At 49.2% G+C, this 20317-nt stretch overlaps 1 protein-coding gene and 2 non-coding genes across 3 annotated transcripts; 2 read left to right on the top strand and 1 right to left on the bottom strand.

The window, feature by feature from the left end:
• Positions 1 to 8991: 8991 nt before the first annotated feature.
• On the top strand, positions 8992 to 9073 carry TRNAS-UGA (transfer RNA serine (anticodon UGA)). The gene has a single exon. It is a non-coding gene; the product is annotated as a tRNA-Ser (tRNA).
• A 515-nt stretch (positions 9074 to 9588) lies between these two features.
• TRNAE-CUC (transfer RNA glutamic acid (anticodon CUC)) lies at positions 9589 to 9660 on the bottom strand. Its single transcript has one exon. It is a non-coding gene; the product is annotated as a tRNA-Glu (tRNA).
• A 4306-nt stretch (positions 9661 to 13966) lies between these two features.
• Positions 13967 to 15357, top strand: LOC118254222 (C-C motif chemokine 5-like). The gene is made up of 3 exons (XM_035559301.1): positions 13967 to 14039; positions 14516 to 14627; positions 15270 to 15357. Exons 1-3 carry the CDS (start codon positions 13967 to 13969, stop codon positions 15355 to 15357), a joined length of 273 nt encoding a protein of 90 aa, XP_035415194.1.
• Positions 15358 to 20317: the final 4960 nt, after the last annotated feature.

Here is a 20317-nt window from a genome sequence, read left to right as displayed (position 1 = left end):
GTATATATACAGTAGCAGAGTGACTTCCTGGGAAGGAATTACTTAACCGAAAGGTTGTAATTATGTATATATATAAAGTCATTTAGTCAATATTTTAACAGTTTAGAACAGGAAATAAAGATAAAATTCGGAAGAACTGGTGAAATTCTCATCATGAGCCAGGCTATTTGTATTTGCAGCCTGGGGAAATTCTTCACAGGGATTGACAGCTGCTTATTCCTTGCAGTCTTTTACTGCAGCGTATTGCTACATGAGGGAGGAAAGCTCCTTTTTCCCACTTCTCAAAATATATGTATTTCAGGTATGCTGGAAGAAGTAAGTAGAGACACCAGCTCCTAATGCTCTACTCTGTCTCCTCATCTCCTTGGGCTCAGCTAAAGGATGCATCAATACCCACACCAGAAATACCAAACTGGTTAAATACAGACTTAAGATTAAAAAGCACTGATCTTACCTTCCATCTCTGCAGAGCTCATAAGACTGGGAAACTAGCCAGTCATTTATAACATCTGCAGCAGGACAGAAATCAGCTGGGTCTGACCTGGGTGTGGCCAAAAAGGGAGAAGTTGGGACCAAGTTGAGCCAAGAGGAAATATCTGCTGATTTATTTTCCTGAATTAAGAAAGGTGCACAGTTCTCTGTTCCTTTTTGGTAAAAGCTTACTTCCTTTCTTTAAAAAAAAAAAAAAAAAAAAAACAGTAAAAAAGGAAAAAGAATAAAGGTACACATTTCTTTTCTGCAAGGTGAAAGGGATCATCTTAATTTTATGAAGGTAGAAGATGATGGTGGAATTTGGCTTCTTTCTCCCTTTTGGTTGACATGTCTGCTGGTTTGGAAAGCCAGAAATGTGTCATTTTGCCAACATGTGTTTGCAGAGTATACAAAGGTGAAAATAGGCATGTCTGTCTGGTGGACCTGTGGACCTGCATGCAGTTTCTGTGTGTGTGCCCTGTATTTTCAGAATACGCAATATGAACTGCTGACCATAAGTGTGCAGAAGAAGGCTGCATGCATTTGTCATAGCACAACACAAAACTGTAAGCAGTAACCAGCCATCAGAATTTGTAGATTTGGCAGGAGTGAAGACATGATATTTATAAAAAAATAATAAATAAAATAAAATTGCAACCTTATTTTAAAGTGACATAGTTGGGTAAGTGCCATTGCAGGTACTTGCCAAAATTTGTATCAAGGAAAACCAAAGTTGTCTCCCATTTCAAATTGCTTAATAACATTATTAGTATAATTAAAAACTTGTCAGATCATCAATGATTTGGAAATTAAAATAAAATCTCTGTTGATCATTGTGGATGAAAAAGACTGGACAAAGAACAAGGCAGTTGCACAGAACAAGGTGGATCAGTAGGAAAAAGGGCTGCACTTCAGTGGGCAAATAGGAAGGTAGAAGAAAGAATTTACTTCTTTGAACATCAGGCAGGATTATTTCAAAAGACAGTGCTCATGACCATAATGTGAAAAAAAACAAACAAAACAAACAAACAAACAAACAAAAAACTATATATGGCACTTGTGCCTGGTAAAACTATATTCAGAAAATAAGAGTACTCTGTTTTAAATTCAGTTTAAGTAGCCAAATTTTTAGGCTCAGACAAGCTTTTTCAGAAGCCCATCAATTTACCAAAAAGAAAATTAAGTACTGATTTAGAGCATGCATATACCTGAACACCTCTACCAGTGGTGAAGTACTTAAAACATATCTTAGTGTGAAAATGAAGAGCACATATCTATCCTTCCTCTTCCTCCACCAGTAAGCCAAATGCCTACACATGGTCTTGCCTTCTTCAGTGCAGAAGCAGGCGCCTCCATCCTGTCCAAGTCACTGGGGGACTTGAACAAGTGCAAAATTGTACAAAGTACAAAAATTTTGAAAGATAAGAATGAACCATCCACAGAAGATACTGCTATAATTTATTCATCTTTGATTTCTTAATGTTTTCATCTTGAGATCAGGTAGGTGAGATGGGTGAGTGTAAGAATGTTACTGTGGAGTAATAAACTCTTTTTATGAGCAGCAAGGGCCCAGAACTTCTTATGATAGAAAGACTAAAGTCACCAAATGAAACTGTCAAATGCAGGGACAAAAATAAACAAAAGGAGAGAGGTTTTCACACAGCACATAACTGTGAAACCATTGAGAATAGGATGAGTCCATGGACTGATCAGACAAATTAATGGAAGAAAGAACCTTCCAAAATGTATTAAACACAAAGACACCAATATAGTTCAGGTATCCCAGAACTACAAACTGCAGACAGAAGGTGGAGGAGAAATCACACGATATGTTTTCTCAGCTGAATTTTCTGCTCCTATGACCATATCTAACTCACTCTCTATTCCACACATGAAACCACTAGATATGAGTGGATGAAGGAGTGCTCCAGCGTTCAAAGAGAGATCAAGTGATTCACGTCTGAATAACAGGTTATTTAGCTAGTTTTATGTCCACTCTGAATTAGTTTCTTTGAGACCAGGCTTTCATAGTTTGCTTACAAGTATATAACTGGAAGCAGAGACAAAAGCTCCACTGGGTCTTATCTGTGGCATCTTTAGCTTTGTTCAAAGTACCTGCTGCCCTGATTGGTTTGGCATGGTTTCTTGACAAGCCAGTGTTGACTCTCGCTCATCACCTTGGCAGTTAAATAATCAAACACTTGGTCAGTGCTGGCAGAACTTTATCCAAGAATTGAATGAATTTCCTAGTTCTTCCTTCTGAAGAGAGAAATTTGTCCTGTTCAGTGTCCTTCATTTTCATCCAGCCCTTCTCCTAGAAAAATGTCACAGACTTGAAGACTCCACCAAAGACTTTGGGAGAGTTTCCTCAGTTCTTTAAACATGAGGTTCAATATTTTTGAAAACATCTAATTCATATAAATTCAATGCTGATAGATTGCTTTTTGCCAGTATTATGAAAACCACCTGATTTGCATTGACTTTTAAAGTGAAGACTGTTGCCAGGAGGGTAGTAAGTATTTTTGTCATCAGAAGTCACAGGCTGATAGCAGTCCAGTGCATTGTACACCTGCTTTTTTGGATGTCTTTTTTTTTTTTTTTTTTTTTTTAATTTTAGATGCATTTATTGAATGATCTTTGATGGCAGACAGGCTTAGTGGCAGGTGGTGGCAGCAGGATCGTCTACATGGGGGTGACAACCTCTCTCTGCCATTGGAAATTAAACAAATGGGAAGATTGCTGAGCTTCCACATGTGGAAGTGGGAGTGGGGAACAATGGATGTCTCAGCAGGTCATGCTAGAGGAAAGAGTGTTGCATTTTTTGTGTGAAAATCCCACTGGTTGTGCCCAGAAGCTGCAGGTAAAGAGCAAAACCATGGTCAATGCATGTTTGTGAGCTGCGTGCTAAATGTTGTACCACATTCACTGGCACTCCAAGGCAACCATAGCCCCAATTCCCTGCCCTGTAGAGGCTGCAAAGATTTCAGAATCATTTCATTATTGCAGAATACTTCATGACACTGCGATGATTTGGTGCCAGAATTGCAAAAGTAGTACATCACTAATCTTAAAAAAGTGAAATCTTAATTCTGAACAGCAAAAGAAAAATACACAATGTACCAGGAATTAATTCTGTTCTGTTTGCTCAGAAATCAGTTACTGTTCAGTGTAAACCCTTCCCTGTGTCAGTACTGTTATTTATGATCATTCTGTAGAACATTATACAAGCTGTTGTGGAGAGACTGACATTCAAGAGGAACTTGTTACTGATGATCAACCATGTAAATCCCAAAAGATTAAGTACCCAGTCCTTCCTACTGTTTAAATATTTTCACAGATCTTACTGAGACAAAATAAATGAATAAATAAATAAATATACAAAGAAGAAAACTGCAAACAATTATGCTTCATGTTAAAACAAATATTTATATATGTGCAAAGGTTAGGTTTTCGGGAACTGAAAATACAATGCCTTTTTTCCACTCCTAAAATGAAATTCAGTATCAAAAGCAGAAGCTGGTACTAGAGGCGCTCTGCTCATCCTGACTGACAATCTACCACGTCCACACAGCTTTCTACATACAAACTGTACTTATGCAGAATTCTAGGTATCTCAGGGTGATTTTGCTAAATTGCTTTTGTATTTTTGACATGTATCATTGCTGTTGGATTAGTGCCTCAGTGAAGCCTGGACCCCCAAGCTGCCCTTGGAACAGTGAAACTGCAAAGACAGGGACACTGTCTGCCTTCAGGGGTGTGCATTGTCACTCGCAGGTGGCCCAATGCCCGTTCCCAAGGTTGAAGTAACCTGACATTTGCATTGCAAGTTTGACACTAGATGTGTCCTGCCAACTACTCCAGCTCAGGTTTAAGGGCAATACCCAGGACTTTCAACTGCCCACAGGCAAGTTGTCTCATGTCACCTGCAGCTAGGAGTTATGGTTCTTCAGTGCAATCTTTTGAGCTTGAAGAGAACACAGGGTATCTTGCCTACCAATGCTGATCATCATTCAGCAAAGCATACAAGACATCTGAGCAGCCAGGGCATTCATTATCCATTAATTAGCCTATCTCAACTGCAATAGACTCTCTATCAGATCCCCTCTCTGTTCTGAGTGAATAGAAGTTTGAGAATTCTTCTCTTTCAGACCCTTATTGTGTTATTCATATTATGTCTTGGTGATACCATTTAGGTTGCATATCCTCACGTGTAAATCTTAGTGTAAGTCTAACAATATGTAGCTATGCAGCCACTGATGGTGTTTGCTAAATATGTCATCAAGAATTAGCTGTAGCAACAAGATCTTTAAACTTAAGCAACACACACACACACACACAAAAAAAAAAAAAGCTTTTATGGACACAAGAATATGACAAGGATTTGGACAGGTTTGCTTCTGGATCTACTTGGGCAATAAGTAAGAGGCCAAACACAGCAACAGTGTGGGTTGAAATCAGGTGAATTAAAAACCAAGAGGCTATGGGCTAAGGTGGGTTTTGTGGCTCCCCTACAGATAACACTTCCCTTCTGTCCATGGTTCAACCAATCTACCCCCACCACCAGCAGTTCTGCAGTTCTCACTCTCCACCCAGGGACAGCAACCAGTAAAGTTTGCTGAGAAAATCCCCTAAGCACGAAATACTCCCGGTAGGAGCTGGTACCCATCTCGCAGTAGCTGCATACATGCTTGAAGGCCCCATGGGATCTGACCACTTCAAACTCTTCTCTCAGTGGGCACTTTCAGTGTTGTTGGGACAGCAGTGTTGGACAGGCAGCAACATCATGGGATGCTCAGGAGGTGGCACCACAGGACTTTACAGCATCAGAGGTCTGGTGGTGAGATTCCTACCCCTCTTTGAAGTCCTCCATTTCTCCAGTTTACATTATCTTCCTGCTCTGGAACCAGTTCCTATCTCATCTGGGCATCTGGGACACAGCCAAAGCAGGAGCAGTTGTCAAGCACCTAGAAAGCCACTGAGAGGACTTACAGGACTACCAGGTGATCAGGCCCAGTCAGCATGGGTTTATCAAAGGCAGGGCCTGCTTGATGAATTTGATCTCCTTCTACAACAAGGTGACATGTTCAGTGGATGAAAGAAAGGCTGTGGATGTGGTCTACCTAGACTTCAGTAAGGCTTTTGACACTGTTTCCCTCAGCATTCTCCTGAAGAAGCTGGCTGCTCAAAGGTGTATGCTTTGGATTAAACACTGGTTGGGTGGTCAGGCCCAAAGAGTTGTGGTGAATGGATTTAAATCCAGTTGGAGGCCAGTCACTAGTGGTGCCCCCCAGGGCTCAGTGTTGGGGCTAGTTCTCTTCAATATCTTTATCAATGATCTGGACAAGGGGATGGAGTGCGCACACAGTTGGTCTACAGACAACACCAAGTTAGGCAGGAATGTAGGCTCAAGGGTAGGAGGGGTCTGCAGAGGGATCTGGATAGGCTGGAATGGTGGGCTGAGGCCAACTGTATGAAGTTCAACAAGGCCAAGTGCCAGGACCTGCACTTGGGGCACAATAACCCCAAGCAGCGCTACAGGCTGGGAGATGAGTGGCTGGAAAGCTGCTTGGCAGAAAGAGACCAGGGGGTATTGGTCGATAGCCAGCTGCATATGAGCCAGCAGTGTGCTCAGGTGGCCAAGAAGGCCAACAGCATCCTGGCTTGTATCAGAAATAATGTGGCCAGCAGGACTAGGGAAGTGACTGTCCCTTTGCGCTCAGCTCTGGTGAGGTCACTGTGTTCAGTTTTGGGCCCCTCACTACAAGCAGGGCATTGAGATGCTGGAGTGTGTCCAAAGAAGGATAACGAAGCTGGTGAAGCGTCTAGAGAACAAGTCTTACGAGAAGTGGCTGAGGGAGCTGGGGTTGTTTAGCTTGGAGAAAGGAAGGCTCAAGGGAGACCTTTACAATTAAAGTACCTCGGGGAGGTACTTTACAATTACATTAAAGGAGGTTGTAGCAAGGTCGGGATCAGGCTCTTCTCCCAAGCATCAAGTGATAAGATGAGGGGAAATGGCCTTAAGTTGTGCTAGGGGAGGTTTAGGCTGGGTATTAGAGAAATCTGCTGGGCCTTCCAAAGCCAGCACTGGAGAAAAGCCATCACTATTTCCTGAACCTTGGGAGATAAAAGAGCAAAAACTTGCACATAGAAGGAGTGTTTGAACATTTCTCTGAAGAAGAAGAAAAGTCTGTCTCATGAGTACTGCTTTTGTTGTAGTTTGCTGTCTTGCATAATATTGAAAAATGCCATTTGTTACATGAGACGAACTGTCATCTCTCCTCTTGTTCTCAGATCTTTCTATAAACACATCCTGTTCTTATTAGGCAATATTGTTTTGTCTGTAAACATTCCAAGAACTGTAGATGAAAATAGGTGTTCACTGACAATGACACGAAATGAGATACGAAAAAAAAAGTCAACAACAATTAAAAAAATAAAAAAATAAAAAATGAATAATGTTGTGGGAATTCTGACCAGAGTAATGAAAGCCTGAGTCTAGCCAGGCCGCAGGAATCAGTCAAGGATGTGGTCCTCTCCAGACCCATCTGGTGTCCTGATCAAACCTTATGCCCTCTTTACCCCCATCAGACATTTTCTTCATGCTCTGGTCTGCTCCAATCTCCTCTGTTTAGCTGCCAATGCTCTCCAGACCCTCTGCACCTCCTCTGATCCTCTCCTTCCTCTCTGAAGGTCCCTTCATTAAGGGGTCTGGAGGTCTGGAGCCTCTCTGTCCTTTCCATATGCACTGTGGGCCCCTCCAGACCCCTCCATTTGGGCTCTAGTATTCTGTGCTCTGTGAACCTTGTCCTTCCAGGTTCCTCCATTTGCCATCTGAAGGGTATTTGAACCCTTACCGCGAAATGAAGCCTCACTTCAACAGAGCTCTTTGGATACCAAATGCACAGTACTTCATGCTCAAAAGGCATAACAAGAAATAGCTCATAGCAGACCATAGACCTCAGCTTTACTAACTGTGCCAATCAGGACAGTAGTGCTTTCTAGCTCTGAAGGCTCTTCTCCCTTGTGCCATATCCTAAGCTGAACCCCACAGTCACTTCAGGAGATCCAGAGGATGCATCTCCTTGCTCTGAGTGTGAATATGGAGCCTAGAAGAGGGAAAAGGGCACCTGAATAACTGAAAGGGATGAATTTAAGCTTAATTTTACTCTTGAATGTCTCCATAATTGTCCAAAGACAGCTTCCCCCAACTCACCCCTCTATTTAGCTCTATCACATTTGTTAGTCTTATTCTATTCACTATTTCATGCGTCCAGAGATAGAGATGGTTTAAGGACCTGGTTTCCTTAGGTTAGATATTAGGAGAAAATTTTCTTACTGAAAGGGTTGTGTAGCATTGGAATAGGCTGCCCAGGTAAGTGTTTGAGTCACCATCCCTGGAGGTCTTCAAGAAACATGCAGATGTAGAACTTAGTAGCTTGGTTTAGTGGTGGACTTGTCAGTACTAGGTTAAAGGTTGGACTAGATGATCTTAGAGGTCTTTTCCAATCCGAATGATTCTGTGAATCCAACACACAGGTGCACGTGAGCAGGCAGGCATCCATGCCCAGGCATTCTTCCATGCATGTGTGACTGTGCCAAGCCTGAGTACATGTCAGGAACATGCTCCTCCCTCCCTGGCCAGTGGAGGAAGAAAATCAAACCACACAGAAATACAGAGGCCAGGGAGGGTACAGTAAGACCCTACTTTGGGCTGGGAGCTGCGCTCAACACGCAGTTCCTACACAGTGAGGTTTCTATCCAAGCTGCTCCTGCTGATAGGTCATCCGGGGGAGGGGGTGGCACTGAGATACTGAAGCACTTGCACAGGTCCTGGACATAACACTGGGAACCCAGGAAAGGCTTTGGATATCTAAAGATAGGCACCCAAACCAGAGATAAGCAAATGCTTCTAGGACTGTCCTCCAGATAGGACTTCTGTGGTACAAAGTAGAGACCAAGGTCACTACAGACTGTGCTCAGCAAGGATTTCTACTCAACAGTCTCTTTTTTTCCTTTCTCCAAATCCCTTTTGCCAGAAGCGAAAAGGCAGGCAGCAACTCAGTCAAAACCATGCAAATCTGGCAATATCAACCTGCCAGCTGTGGGACAGGACACTGCCTGGTCTGTGTGTCAGGTGGCCTCAATTAGCTAAGTCTGGATGTGTTTTCACAGACGCAAATGTAAGTGTATCAGGAGGGACAGAGCAGGCAAGGATGTGCCCAGACTGGGAAAGACAGCCGGGGCTGGATGTCCAGGGGCAGGTTTTTGCTGAAGGAGATGAGATGGGACACAGAGCTCCTGCCATGTCCCTCTACCATGTCACAACCACTGATGTTGTGAATGGTGCCTGGTTCCTTTTCCCAGCACAGTGCAGTGCAGGTGACAGCAGTAGCAGCAATACCAGCACTGGGTGTGCAGGAGGGACCCCTGTCCAATGTGGGATCAGGTCCTTTTGTGACCCCTGGGGCCAGGTGAAAGTCCCTCCTGACATCCTCCTGTGGAGACTCCACTATGCAAGCTGCTGTGATGGCCGAGCGGTGAAGGCGTTGGACTTGAAATCCAATGGGGTTTCCCCACGCAGGTTCAAATCCTGCTCACAGCGGGAGCTTTTACTGACAGCCCCTGTCCTCTTGTCCACAGGAGGGACAGATGGATGTGACCCCACCTGCTACTGACACCAGTCTCCTACTGCCCCCCTTCCCTTTAGGATGACCAAGACTGTGTTCAGGGGAGCAGCCCTGCACCTACATCTCATTATCACAGGAAGAAACCCACACAGCTGCAGCATCACTGTGTCTGCTACAGCTGCAGCATCCTGCTCTGCATTGCCCTGCTCCCTGCAGCCACATCACCCTGCTCCCTCCCTGCAGCCACATCACCCTGCTCCCTGCAGCCACATTTCCCTGCTCCCTGCAGCCATAGGACAGGCTCTGGCTGCCCTCCACGCAGGACAGCTTTCTGCTGGAGGTGCTGCCTTGTGGCAGTGAGGGAGAGTCAGTTGCTGCTGACCCCAAAAGTTACCCAAGGGCTGACCCCACATCATTCCAAACCCCAAGATTTGCACCAGGGCACTGCAGCCATCCAGGAAAAGGCTGAAACCTGCAGTGGGGGAACCCCTTCCCTGGCTGGGAATCGAACCCAGGCCGTGGCAGTGAGAGTGCCAAATCCTGACCACTAGACTACCAGGGATGAGATGAGGGTAATGGTGATAGACTCCATGATGGCGACCAACCAAGCTCTGAAGGGATATGGACACATGGACCCCACAGCCAAAGGGGAAGACTGGTTGGTATGGATGCCACAGCCTTTCTGTGGGACTTTGCAGGGACACCTGCTGCTTTCTGAGAGCTGTGGCATTGGGCAGACCCTCTGTGCAAGAGGACCCCATCTCTGCCAGGTCTGGGAAGCAGAACTCAGCTATGCAGAGGCTATGATCACCAATGAAGGCAGGTTTGGGAAAGACAATGATGTCCAATTGCTCAAGAAAACAATTAGCAGTACCCTAGGAGTTCACCAAGGAGGTTCAGCCATGCTGCTGATGGAGCAGGGACCCCATTTGTGCTGCTGTGCATGGCCAGGCTAAGGTGACACAAATCACAGGTGATCCAGCATCATGGACACAGCAACCCCAGCTCATGGAACTCAGCCAGGGTGCCCCTGAAGTTGGGTGAAGCAGAACAGCATAGGCACAGGCTGATGACTACTAGCAGAGCTTTCCCCTGCTCAAGGGAAACAGGGCTCTGAGCCCTTGTGCTGGTAGAGGGGCTGTGTCTGGGGTCCCCATTCCTACTGAGTGCACAGTAAAATCTGCATCTCGTTTTCCCAGGGGCCATCTTTTGAGACTTTGGCTGGAGCTGTAAAGAGAAGGTGACCCTAGTTTCCAGAGACAGTCCTTCTAAAGGAGCAGAGCCTTTTGCCTTCATTTACCCCACAGACAGAAGATGGGTAAACACTTGCCCACTTGCTCTGGGAACTGTGCTGCAGGAGGGGACGGGTGAGGGACACAGGCAGCACTGCATGGGCATCATGCAGCAGTGGCACTTGTCATCCACCCACCCTTGCCCCAAGCACCTCACTTAGCATTTTTTATTTCACAACTGTATTTTTTCTTAAGTGAAATGTCTTTTTTAGTCTTATTTTCTTAAGTGAAATTTATGGGGACAAAACCCCTGGAGCTTAAGTGAGGTAGGCTGAGACAAAAACAAAACCAGACTTCTCCCCCTGTGCCTGCACCCATCTCCTAAAAAAAAAGGGACTTTCTGCTGAACGGAGCAGAGCAGAGCAGAGGGGCTTGGAGTGGGCCCCCATTCCTCAGGTGGTTGCTACCAGCGTGGGCAGCACCAGGTCGGGCTGCAGGGAGAAGAGCCCCACGCTTGCACCTGGGGCACTGCAGGGCTTCCCAGCAGACGGGTGAATGGTGACTACGATGCAGAGGAATGAAAAGGCTCCAGGAACATTTCCCATGAAAGACAGCAGAGGGCTTGTGCACCTTGGACACTTGTGCATGGTTGAGAGATGTAAATGCTGTGCAGGACAAGGGAGCTCTCTCTGCTCCTTCACCAGCCTATGCTACACCTGTGTCTTTAGCTGAATGCACAAAGGAATGTGCCATCGCAGCCTCTTCTTTATTCCTTCCTTCCTCCATTTTCTCCCACATCCCCCAGGCACCATTCAGCACAGTTCCCATTTCTGTCAGTGTCGACCAGGGTCCCTTGATGGGGACTTGCTGACATAAAGTACCCTGGGGAGGCTCCTTCAGGGCTCTCCCTGACCCATGCAGCTCCCTAAAATGGCCACACAGCTCCCCTCTCCATCCAAACCCTGGCACGGTCTGCATGGATCCCCTGCAGCCCTTCCTTGACATGGTCTGTGGTCACTGAGGGACATCCAGGGACAGCTACCCTGTCCCTATGGTGCCCTGGCCTCTCCCCAGTCATGCTGTGCCCACTGGATGATGACTGCTGCTCACTGCCTTTTCCTGAGGAGCTGTGCTGCAGGAAGCAGGAAAGGACAAAGGGAGGCAGTGGATAACACTGGAGGACTGACTGGTGAAGTGCAGAGTAGGATGAAGAGCAGAGAAGAGTGTCACCTTCCCTCAGGAGCAAGGATGGAGCTAAGACAAAAGACCAGGGCCTCACATCTTTGCAATGCTGCAGCATCTCAGCCATGTCTCCACCACAAAGACCTGCTCAGGGCCAAAGCCCCAGCGTGAGGGATGAGGCTGGGCTGTGCAGTGGACTCCAGAGACACCTAACATTATTGCACCCCTTGTGCTCGTTAGGGCAGTGGGGAGAGGGGAGTCGTGCTGGGCTGAGGTGCAGATGCCCTGCATCATCAGAAAGATATGCAGATTTCATGGTTTTGGTTGCCTCTACAAGCTCCAACAGAGCATGGGCTCTGGCAGTCTTGTGGTTGGGGCTGCGTCAGTATCTCTGTGCGGTTTCTTAGATCTCTATCTGGGACCGTCAGATGTTTTGTCATAGGCACTAACCAGTCTGCTGGCAGCAGCAGGCTCACTTGCATGACACATACTGGGCACAGTCTCTGGCTGTGATGGCAGAGGACTGGGAGGTGGGTGATTGCCACCCCCTGAATGCAACAAGGAAGCAATGCAGTCCAGAAGCTGCACCTTGTCAGCAGTGTGCGGGGCTGTGTGTGGTGTGCAGCTGGGGGGGATGAAAATATTTATTTTCTAAAAGCACTGCTCCTTTGAAGGACAAGTCCCAGCCCCAGGGGCAGCCTTGGGGCAGCAGGCACAGGTCAGGACTCAGTATAAAATGCAGCCACCATTGCAGCGAGGAGATGGGGCTGAGATGCATGGCCTTGCTTTGTACCCCATTGCAGATCTACGGTATGAGGGTATGTAATGCAATAAGTGCATAAATTAGCCAGAACAATTGGCTAATTGCAATATTCAAATACATTCAGCAGAGGAATAGCAATAAATAATCCCTCTTCCCAGCTCAGAGCAGGACATCCCTTGGCAAATTCCAGTTAAGGTTTTGTCTCTGACAAAGCCCAAGTGCCTGTTAGCATATTGCTGTTCTGCCCCAAAATGCTGCCACCAGGCATTTATGACAACCCCATGGTGCCGGTCACAGCAGCTCCACTATATCACTGGGTTCAGTTCCAGACCCTTCACATTAGTTTGAGGGCAGGAGTCCTTGGGGTCCCCAGGGCACTTCACCTGCCTGGCATCCCCCCTCTAGCCCACAGGGAGAGCTCCTGCCTGCTCAGCCGGGAGGGAGGTTTGGGGAAGCCTTAGGTTCTTGCTGTCCTGTAGCACAGAGCCCTCCTGCAGCACCTCTCATTCTCCCAGTTTTTGGGGACATTGTGGTGAAGGGGACACCATGCCATGGGAACAGAACAGCAGCTCCTGTTGCAGTCCACTGCGCTGCAGGGGCCACGGGACAGCAAGGAAAACCCAGGGTGAGGAGCTCGTGGTGCCTCGTGAGCAGCACCTGTCTCTGGGAGCCAGGCATGAAATTCACAGAGAAACCACAGGCTGTGAGCTGGCAAACGTGGTGCCAGCTGAAGAGAAGAGGGAGGTGGAGAAAGGGGAAATGCTCCCTGCGGCAACCCGGGGAGCCCATTGCGAGGCCCATGACTGTGAGTGTGCACATGGGGGTGGGGCTCTGCCTTGGCATGAGATCGGGTCCCAGGCAGGGGAGCCTCCTGCTCTGCCTTCTTCATCCCACCTTCCCCCAAGCCCAGGTTGGCGCTTGTGTTTGCCCCACGTGTCTGGGAGAAGTCAGTGTTTGTAGAGCCAAACCGTCAAGGTGGACTTACCAGGCAAGCACCCCCTTTCTTGGCTGATGCTGGTGTGTACTGGGGGGTCCTAAGCTCCACACTGGGAGCACAGCTCTGAGGGTTTTGTGTCTCTCAAAGATGGCCCGGGGCTACAGCCTCCCCAGGGTGCCAGCCATCCTTGCTGCCTGCACAGGCAGTGGTGCTCGGAGCATGCCCGCTGCCCACGCTGCCCCTCACGTGTGTCCCAGCCCACCACAGGCCCCCCGACTGGACCTGGTCCCAAGCCATTCAAGGGGCTGAGCACCTTTGTGCTCAGGGCTTGGGTTCTTGAAAAGGACATTGGTCTGGCAACTTCCTGGCCCTGTGGGAGGCTGCTGAGATGAGCTTGTTGGGGTTTGCTGTCATCTTGGTGAATCTAAGTGTGAACCTGCTTCTCAAGAGCCGTTTCATATCCTGTCTTGGTCAGTATAGCCCTTGTGCGGGTGCTGGTTAGTTCAGACTTACCCCACCTTACACAAAGGCTATTTTAGTATTTCCTAAACCTGCTGCTTCCTCTTTTTTTCAGTATTTCTGAGGCAAAGGTGCCATGACATCAGCTCTGTTACGCTTTGGAAACTCCGAATACTTGCCTTGAAATCTGCTGCCACCCCTATAAAAATCAAGGAGCATTCAAACCATCTCGCACCAGACAAAGGAGAAACCTGATCTGGTCCTCCTTCTGCCTTGCAGCTCACCTCTGTCCATAATGAACATCTTTGGTGCAGCCCTCTCCATCCTCCTGGTTGCTGGCCTCTTTTCTCAGGCCTTTTCTGGCCCAAGTGAGTACAACTCTCTGCTCTCCTGGGGTGGGATGTTGGCGGTCAGGATTTTTGCTCTGAAGGCAATAATTTTGAAGAAGAGATAGAAAAAGTTTCAAAGGTTAAAAACCTGTCTGAATAGCTTTTCATGCTTTCTTTGAATTGGTTTTCCTTTCTAGCATCCTTTTGACTTAGGGAGATAATTATGAATTTTACATTGCAAGGATTAAAGGTTTCAGGTTTCACATCTCTGCTTTTGTTAGCAGGCTTTAGGAGTGATCCTAGAGTGACCGAGGGGATGTTTATCTTTGGTAGTGAGGAAGAGAGCCTTTAGCAAGACACTCTAGCAGTGACTTTCATTAAGCACAGTCATTTTTTGCTGACTTTATGGTTAATTTGGTTAAGAAGAGGGCTCCACAGCTGAGTAAGGGAATGGTTGCCCATGCTCTCATAGGCTTGAGGGGTAGACTCATGCTGTCCTTCCTGATCTCTTCCAGTTGGAGCTGACACAACCATCTGCTGCTTCAGCTATACCTCACAGAAGCTGCCCCAGAGTCATGTGAAGGATTATTTCTACACCAGCAGCAAATGCCCACAGCCAGCAGTTGTGTAAGTACTGGCTCATGCTCTGAGCTCTTGGGGAAAGGCTCCACCAGCCTTTGGGCTCTGCTCCAAAGTTTCTTGCCATCCACTGGGACCAAGAGCATGGTGGTGTGAGGAACCATGCGTGGAGTCAGGGAGCACCCACCACAGGCCCCACATGCTGTATGTGAGCACTCATCCTCCTCGGATGACAACTAGGGCCATCCTGATGCTGGGAACAAGGTGTGGGAAGGATATTCCTGTGTAGCCAGCAGGACCTCCCTGTGGCCATGAGCCCAAGGCACATAACGTGCCACTTGCAAGACTTGTACCTGATGTAGACTAGGGGTCTGAGGCCAGCAGATGCTTGCCCCAGAAATGCCAGATGCCCACACACTGCATCCAGGCTCACCTCCAGACTGGACAGGGACAGGAATGTCTGAGCATGGGGGCTTCTCCCAGGGGACCTAGAGCTCTCCTTGATGCCTGGGTTTAGCAGGCTCCCCTGGAGCTTGTGGTTTATGGGAGGGTAAATGATCCCCTTGGGAGCCAGCACCGATCACAGGACAGGTCAGTAGGTGTCCAGAAGGTGACCCAAAACCCTGGCTGCCACTTCGGCATGTCCCTTCTACCTCCAGGACTGTAACACCTCTATGCATGGCTTGACAGGTTCATCACCAGGAGGACTCGGCAGGTTTGTGCTAAACCTGATGCCAGGTGGGTGAAGGAATATGTGAACTTCCTGGAGATGCACTGAGCACTGGGAGCTGAGAGGAACCTGCCAGGAGAGTCCTGCAAGACCATCCAGCAAAGTCATGGCATGGACCAGAAATCCTGCTTGTTCTGAGCACCAGGACCAACAGACACCTCGGGGCCCCTGAATTTCCTTTTGTCTTGCAAGGGCATTGTTTATCTTTTACAATTTAGCCACCCCTACTGGGCAGCTGTGATGCTGGGGACCTACCTCCTGGCCTTGCAGACATGGCCTGGCATAGCCTGCTGTGTGAGCTGTGACTAAACTCCATCCACTCCTTGTGCCTCTGCTGCTAGAATGGGAGGGGAATCTTAGGAGCTATTTGTGGGAAGTGGTCTGTCAAAACTAGGTATGAGTGCTGTCATGTAAATGCAGTCTGACTTCCAAGCCAGCTGGCTGAACCCTGCAGTACAGTAGATGCTGTGAATGAGATGCAGTGAATGAGATCCTTCCTTAATGGAAGAAATGGCACACTGGATATTTATGGGATGCTGGTTGTGGAACCATGTTGTTCAGCCTTATTCTCAAAACGCTGTGTCTTGCTGGTACCAAAGAATAAAGACTTTTTCTCTCACTCTCTTCACTCTGTGCCATCTCTGTTTCCTCTCTTGCCCAGCCCCAGAGGAAGGCAAAAAGCACTTGGTCCTGGGAGTGCTGGGGTGTGGAGGGACCTTTCTGTTACACAGCCCAGCACCTGCCTACCCCAGAGCTGATACTTGGAAGGCACTTGTCTAGAAGGACTCCACCACAACCACCTTGGGAGAGGCAGGAGACAGACCCTGACTTCCCAGCTGGAAATGCCTCATCCTCCTTTTCCCTAAAAATCTTCCCTCCTGCATCGCCTTCCTAGCCTCCAGCACCCAGCACTGCCCAGGGCTGCATCCTCCCAGCCCCTGTTCTGCTGTGAGCCAGCCCTTGCCCCCATCACATCAGTGACTAAGGCCAGGAGCTGGTGGAGCTGGTCCTGCAGGATCTGCTGCTCCGCTCTGGCCCTACCTTCTTAGTGTTTTACCACAGGCACCCATTATCTGCTGCAGATCTGTCTGCAGCTGGTTTGCAAAGAAAGCCTGATTTTGTTTTTTAAAAGCACACTGAGTAAAAACAAGAAAAACATTTTGTCAAGCTATGGTTTGCATTTAAAGCTTGCTGATGTCTTTGTGGGTGGAAAATGAAACTGCTGGGTCTGACCTCCTGCCACTGAAGCTCTGTGGAGGGGGGAGAGGACCTTCGCTATGTGCCCTGGGCTGCCTCCATCAGAGCTCCCTGAAGCAAAAAGAAGCTTTTGTAAGCCGACCTGACCTTGTGCAGGCAGTTTGTGCATGTCCATGTTCACCTCCCAGGCCATTGTTTACGAGGAAATGAGCTCCTCTTCACTCACTGGGACTTATTTCACAGTCCTCCCCTCATTGCCATTATTTTCCTCCGTAATTTGGAGCAAGCAAATCAGTGTGAGATACAGTTTCTGTTAAACACCCCAAGCTCAGTGGTGCTACAGTGGTCTGCATGTGTTTGTGTGGTCTCCTGTCCTCCCCTTGCTCATCACCACCTTTCCACAGGTCTCCCTGATTAATGACCACCCTTTCCTATGGAGTTCTTTATTAGCTGCCTCAAAGTCTCCATTTCTGGCAGAACCTGAGCACAGAGCTCTAACCCATTGCTCCCAGGGCTCTCTGCAGACTGAAGCTGTGTTCCCTGCAGCCTGGGGCAGGAAAGATGCAGAAGCCTCGCCAGGCCAAAGCGGACAGGGTACACTGTCATTGCCCAGAGAGAGGGCAGATGGTGGTGGTGGTGGAGATGGTCTCAGTGAAGAAGGGGCTGCCCTGCTCAGCACGAGGCCTTGCAGCCCTGCTGGGCTTTCATCTACCTGGCTGAGCTGGCAGCATGTTCTTACAGTGAGAGCAGGCAACAGTGAGCCCCGAGACATCTGTGCATGTGTCCATGTCAAAATATCACAACCCAAAATGATCCCGTCCTTGAATCCTGGCAGGTCTCCTGCCTGTGTGGTGCCCACATGCTGAGGGGTCCTGGGAGCCCCAGGGGACCCAGCTGTGGAGGGATTCCAGATCCTTGGTGATGGGATACAAGGTGACAGCCTCAGGCAGAACAGAGTGGCTCTCCCTGGGGATGGGGAAGAAAAGTGTAGGGGGTAGAGTTGGGTGCAGGGCACCCCATGGGACAGAAACCATCAAGGAGGCACAGATGAAAGAGGCAGAGAGCTGGGAGGCTGCAGGTAGAGGACAGAAGCAGAGGAGGGAGAGGGAGGTTGCAGTAGAGGAAGGAATGCCAGCGCCCAGGTCTGGGATGGGAAGAGCCCTGTCTGGTCAGTGGGGTCCCCAGGCATAGGGGCAGGGTCCCCAGGGGTGCTGCCTCCAGCCCACCTTGGCAGCAGCCTGTGGAGTGTACAGAGACTTGGCAGCAGGAGATGGGGGACAATGAAATCCACATGGGTATCAGGTCTGGTGCTCACAGCAGGCTCGTGGCTGGGGCCCTGCACATCCAGGGGTCTGGGTCTGCAGGGCTTGGAAGTCCTAAAGGATGTGAGGCTGTGGGTGGGAGGGGGATGCCTGCGAGTGAGCAAGGGGGGTTGTGGATGCCCAAGCTCAGTGAGGGACATGGCAACAGGCCTTATGGGCAGGCTTTGTTCCTTAATGACAGCATGAAACCATGAATGAGGCTGAAGGCTGCTAATTAGTGGAACACCCAAAACACTCCAGTACATCACAGCTTCCCTCCAGGTAGATGAGGGATGCCCCAGCATAGCTCTCTGAGAGCATGAAGGCTCTGCAGGCTGGGCTGGTAGCTCAGTGGGAGAGCAGAGGTGCAAGTCTTTGTTTCATCCCAGCAAAGCAGCTCAGGCACAGTTGGCTATGGCAGGAGGAAAGGGGTACCCTGGGGCACAGCCTGCCCATGGGAGGAAACAGGGAGGGGATGCAAAACCAGCTGGGTACACCTGGACACGAGAATAATCATATGATGCACGCAATGCTTTGCTTTCAGACAGTGTCTCCTTGAATGATTCATGGACAGCTTTTTCAGCACTGCTTTCTGTTTCTTACAGACAGGGACACTGAGGCACAAGCTTGCCCTCTCCAGGGCAGGCCAGCTGAGGCAGGATGGCCAAGCAGCACTCCCTGTGGGGACACAGCTCCCTTTGCCCTGTCTGGCAAACACCGTGAGTGAGAGGGGACCATGTTGTTCATGACACTGAAACTACTTTGCAAGAGGAGGAAAAGAAGCTGGGGCTGAGATGCCATATTGACTCATGTGTCCCCAAAAATTTCACAAATGCGCTCACCCAGCAGTGGTGGGGCAGCTCAGACCATTTTTTTCCTGGTGGGGAAGATGTGGAGAGGACCAGGAAGCCTTTGTGGTGAGGAAGGGATGCACCACTGCAGAGCTGCACTGTGGTGCCACATCAGGGGTGGGAACTGTCCTTTGTGTGACCGCTGACCACTGTGCAGGCAGCCAGCCAAGGGGAGGTGCTGAGAAACCAGAGAAGGTCCCATGTCAGACTCCTGGCTCTGCTTCCACTTGCTGCAGGCTTTGGCAGGCAGGGAGGAGGACCACAGACTGCAGGCCTGAGTGGCTGCTGCAGACAGAGTAGTTGGTGTCTGCTGGGGCAGGCATCCTGTGGGCATTGATCTCTGCGCACCAAACACCTCACCTGGGGGCTCCTCCTCAGTCAGGCTGGGATGGTTTTGTGGTGGTTTACGTAGCTGAACTCCACCACAACCTCTCTTTCACTTCCCCTCCTCAAAGGAAAAAGGGGAGAAAATATGATTGAAAGGGCGCCGCAGTTGAGATAAGGACAGGGAGATCACTCAACAATTATTGTCATGGGCAAAACTGACTCAGCATAGGAAGATTTATGAATTTATGGCCTATCACTACTGGATTACAACAGTGAGAAACTAAAAACAAATTAAAAAAAACCTTCCTCCCCACCCACCGTCTTCTCTGCCCTCCCCTGAGTGGCACAGGGAAATGGGGAATGGAGTCTGCAGTCAGTCCCTGATGCTTCATCTCCGCCGCTCCTTCGCAGTCACTCTCTGCCCCTGCTCCTCGCGGGGTCCCTCCCACGGGATGCTGTTCTTCCTGAACTGAGCCTGCAGGGACTGCCCACAGGCAGCAGCTCTTCAAGAACTGCTCCCACACGGCTCCGTACCATGGGGTCCATCCCCCAGGAGCAAAGGGTCCCCCATGGGCGGCAGCTCCCCCCAGACCCCTGCTCCTGCGTGGGCTCCTCTCCACGGCCTGCAACTCCGGCCCGGGGCCTGCTCCTACGGGGGCTCTCCATGGGCCGCAGACTCCTCCAGGCCACATCCACCTGCTCCACCGGGGGCTCCTCCACGGGCTGCAGCGTGGAGATCTGCTCCATGTGGGACCCATGGGCTGCAGGGGGACAGCCTGCTCCACCAGGGGCCTCTCCACAGGCCGCAGGGGAACTTGTGCTGCGTGCCTGGAGCACCTCCTGCCCTCCTTCTTCACTGACCTTGGGGTCTGCAGGGCTGGTTCTCACTCATCTCTCTCCCAGTTGTTGTTGGACAGCAGTTTTCTGTTTTGTTTTGTTTTGTTTTCCCCCCTTTCTTAAATCTGCTCTCACAGAGGTGCGAACATCACTTACTGGCTCAACTCTGGCCATCAGCGGGTCCTTTTCGGAGCCAGCAGGAGCTGGCTGTGATCTGAAATGGGGCAGCTTCTGGGCTCTTCTCACAGAGGCCAACTCTGCAGACCCCTGCTACCAAAACCTTGCCACATAAAACCAAGACAGATTTCCCAGAATAACATCCCATCCTCCCTCTACAGGGCTCGTCCCTTCACCAGTACAGGCACGTCTTTCTTAGCCACCTTCCTGCAGCTGGAAAATCTCTCTCCTTGCCAGTGCAGAGTGATGGCCAGTCCCAGATAACACACAACAAGCCCAACTCTTGGTCCCAAGATAGAGAAAGATTTGTGGGGCCAA

This window comes from Cygnus atratus, chromosome 20, assembly GCF_013377495.2.
Source record: "Cygnus atratus isolate AKBS03 ecotype Queensland, Australia chromosome 20, CAtr_DNAZoo_HiC_assembly, whole genome shotgun sequence".
In the NCBI taxonomy this organism is placed as follows: Eukaryota; Metazoa; Chordata; class Aves; order Anseriformes; family Anatidae; genus Cygnus; species Cygnus atratus.
The sequence above is the reverse complement of the archived record's forward strand: the minus strand, read 5'-3'. Positions and strand labels throughout refer to the sequence as shown.

Bases quoted from the DNA above. Each gene is read 5' to 3' on its own strand.
- LOC118254222 (XM_035559301.1), top strand. From the start codon at position 13,967: ATGAACATCTTTGGTGCAGCCCTCTCCATCCTCCTGGTTGCTGGCCTC. The intron at 14,040-14,515 runs GTGAGTACAACT...GATCTCTTCCAG, and splicing joins TCAGGCCTTTTCTGGCCCAA to TTGGAGCTGACACAACCATC. The intron at 14,628-15,269 runs GTAAGTACTGGC...ATGGCTTGACAG, and splicing joins TGCCCACAGCCAGCAGTTGT to GTTCATCACCAGGAGGACTC.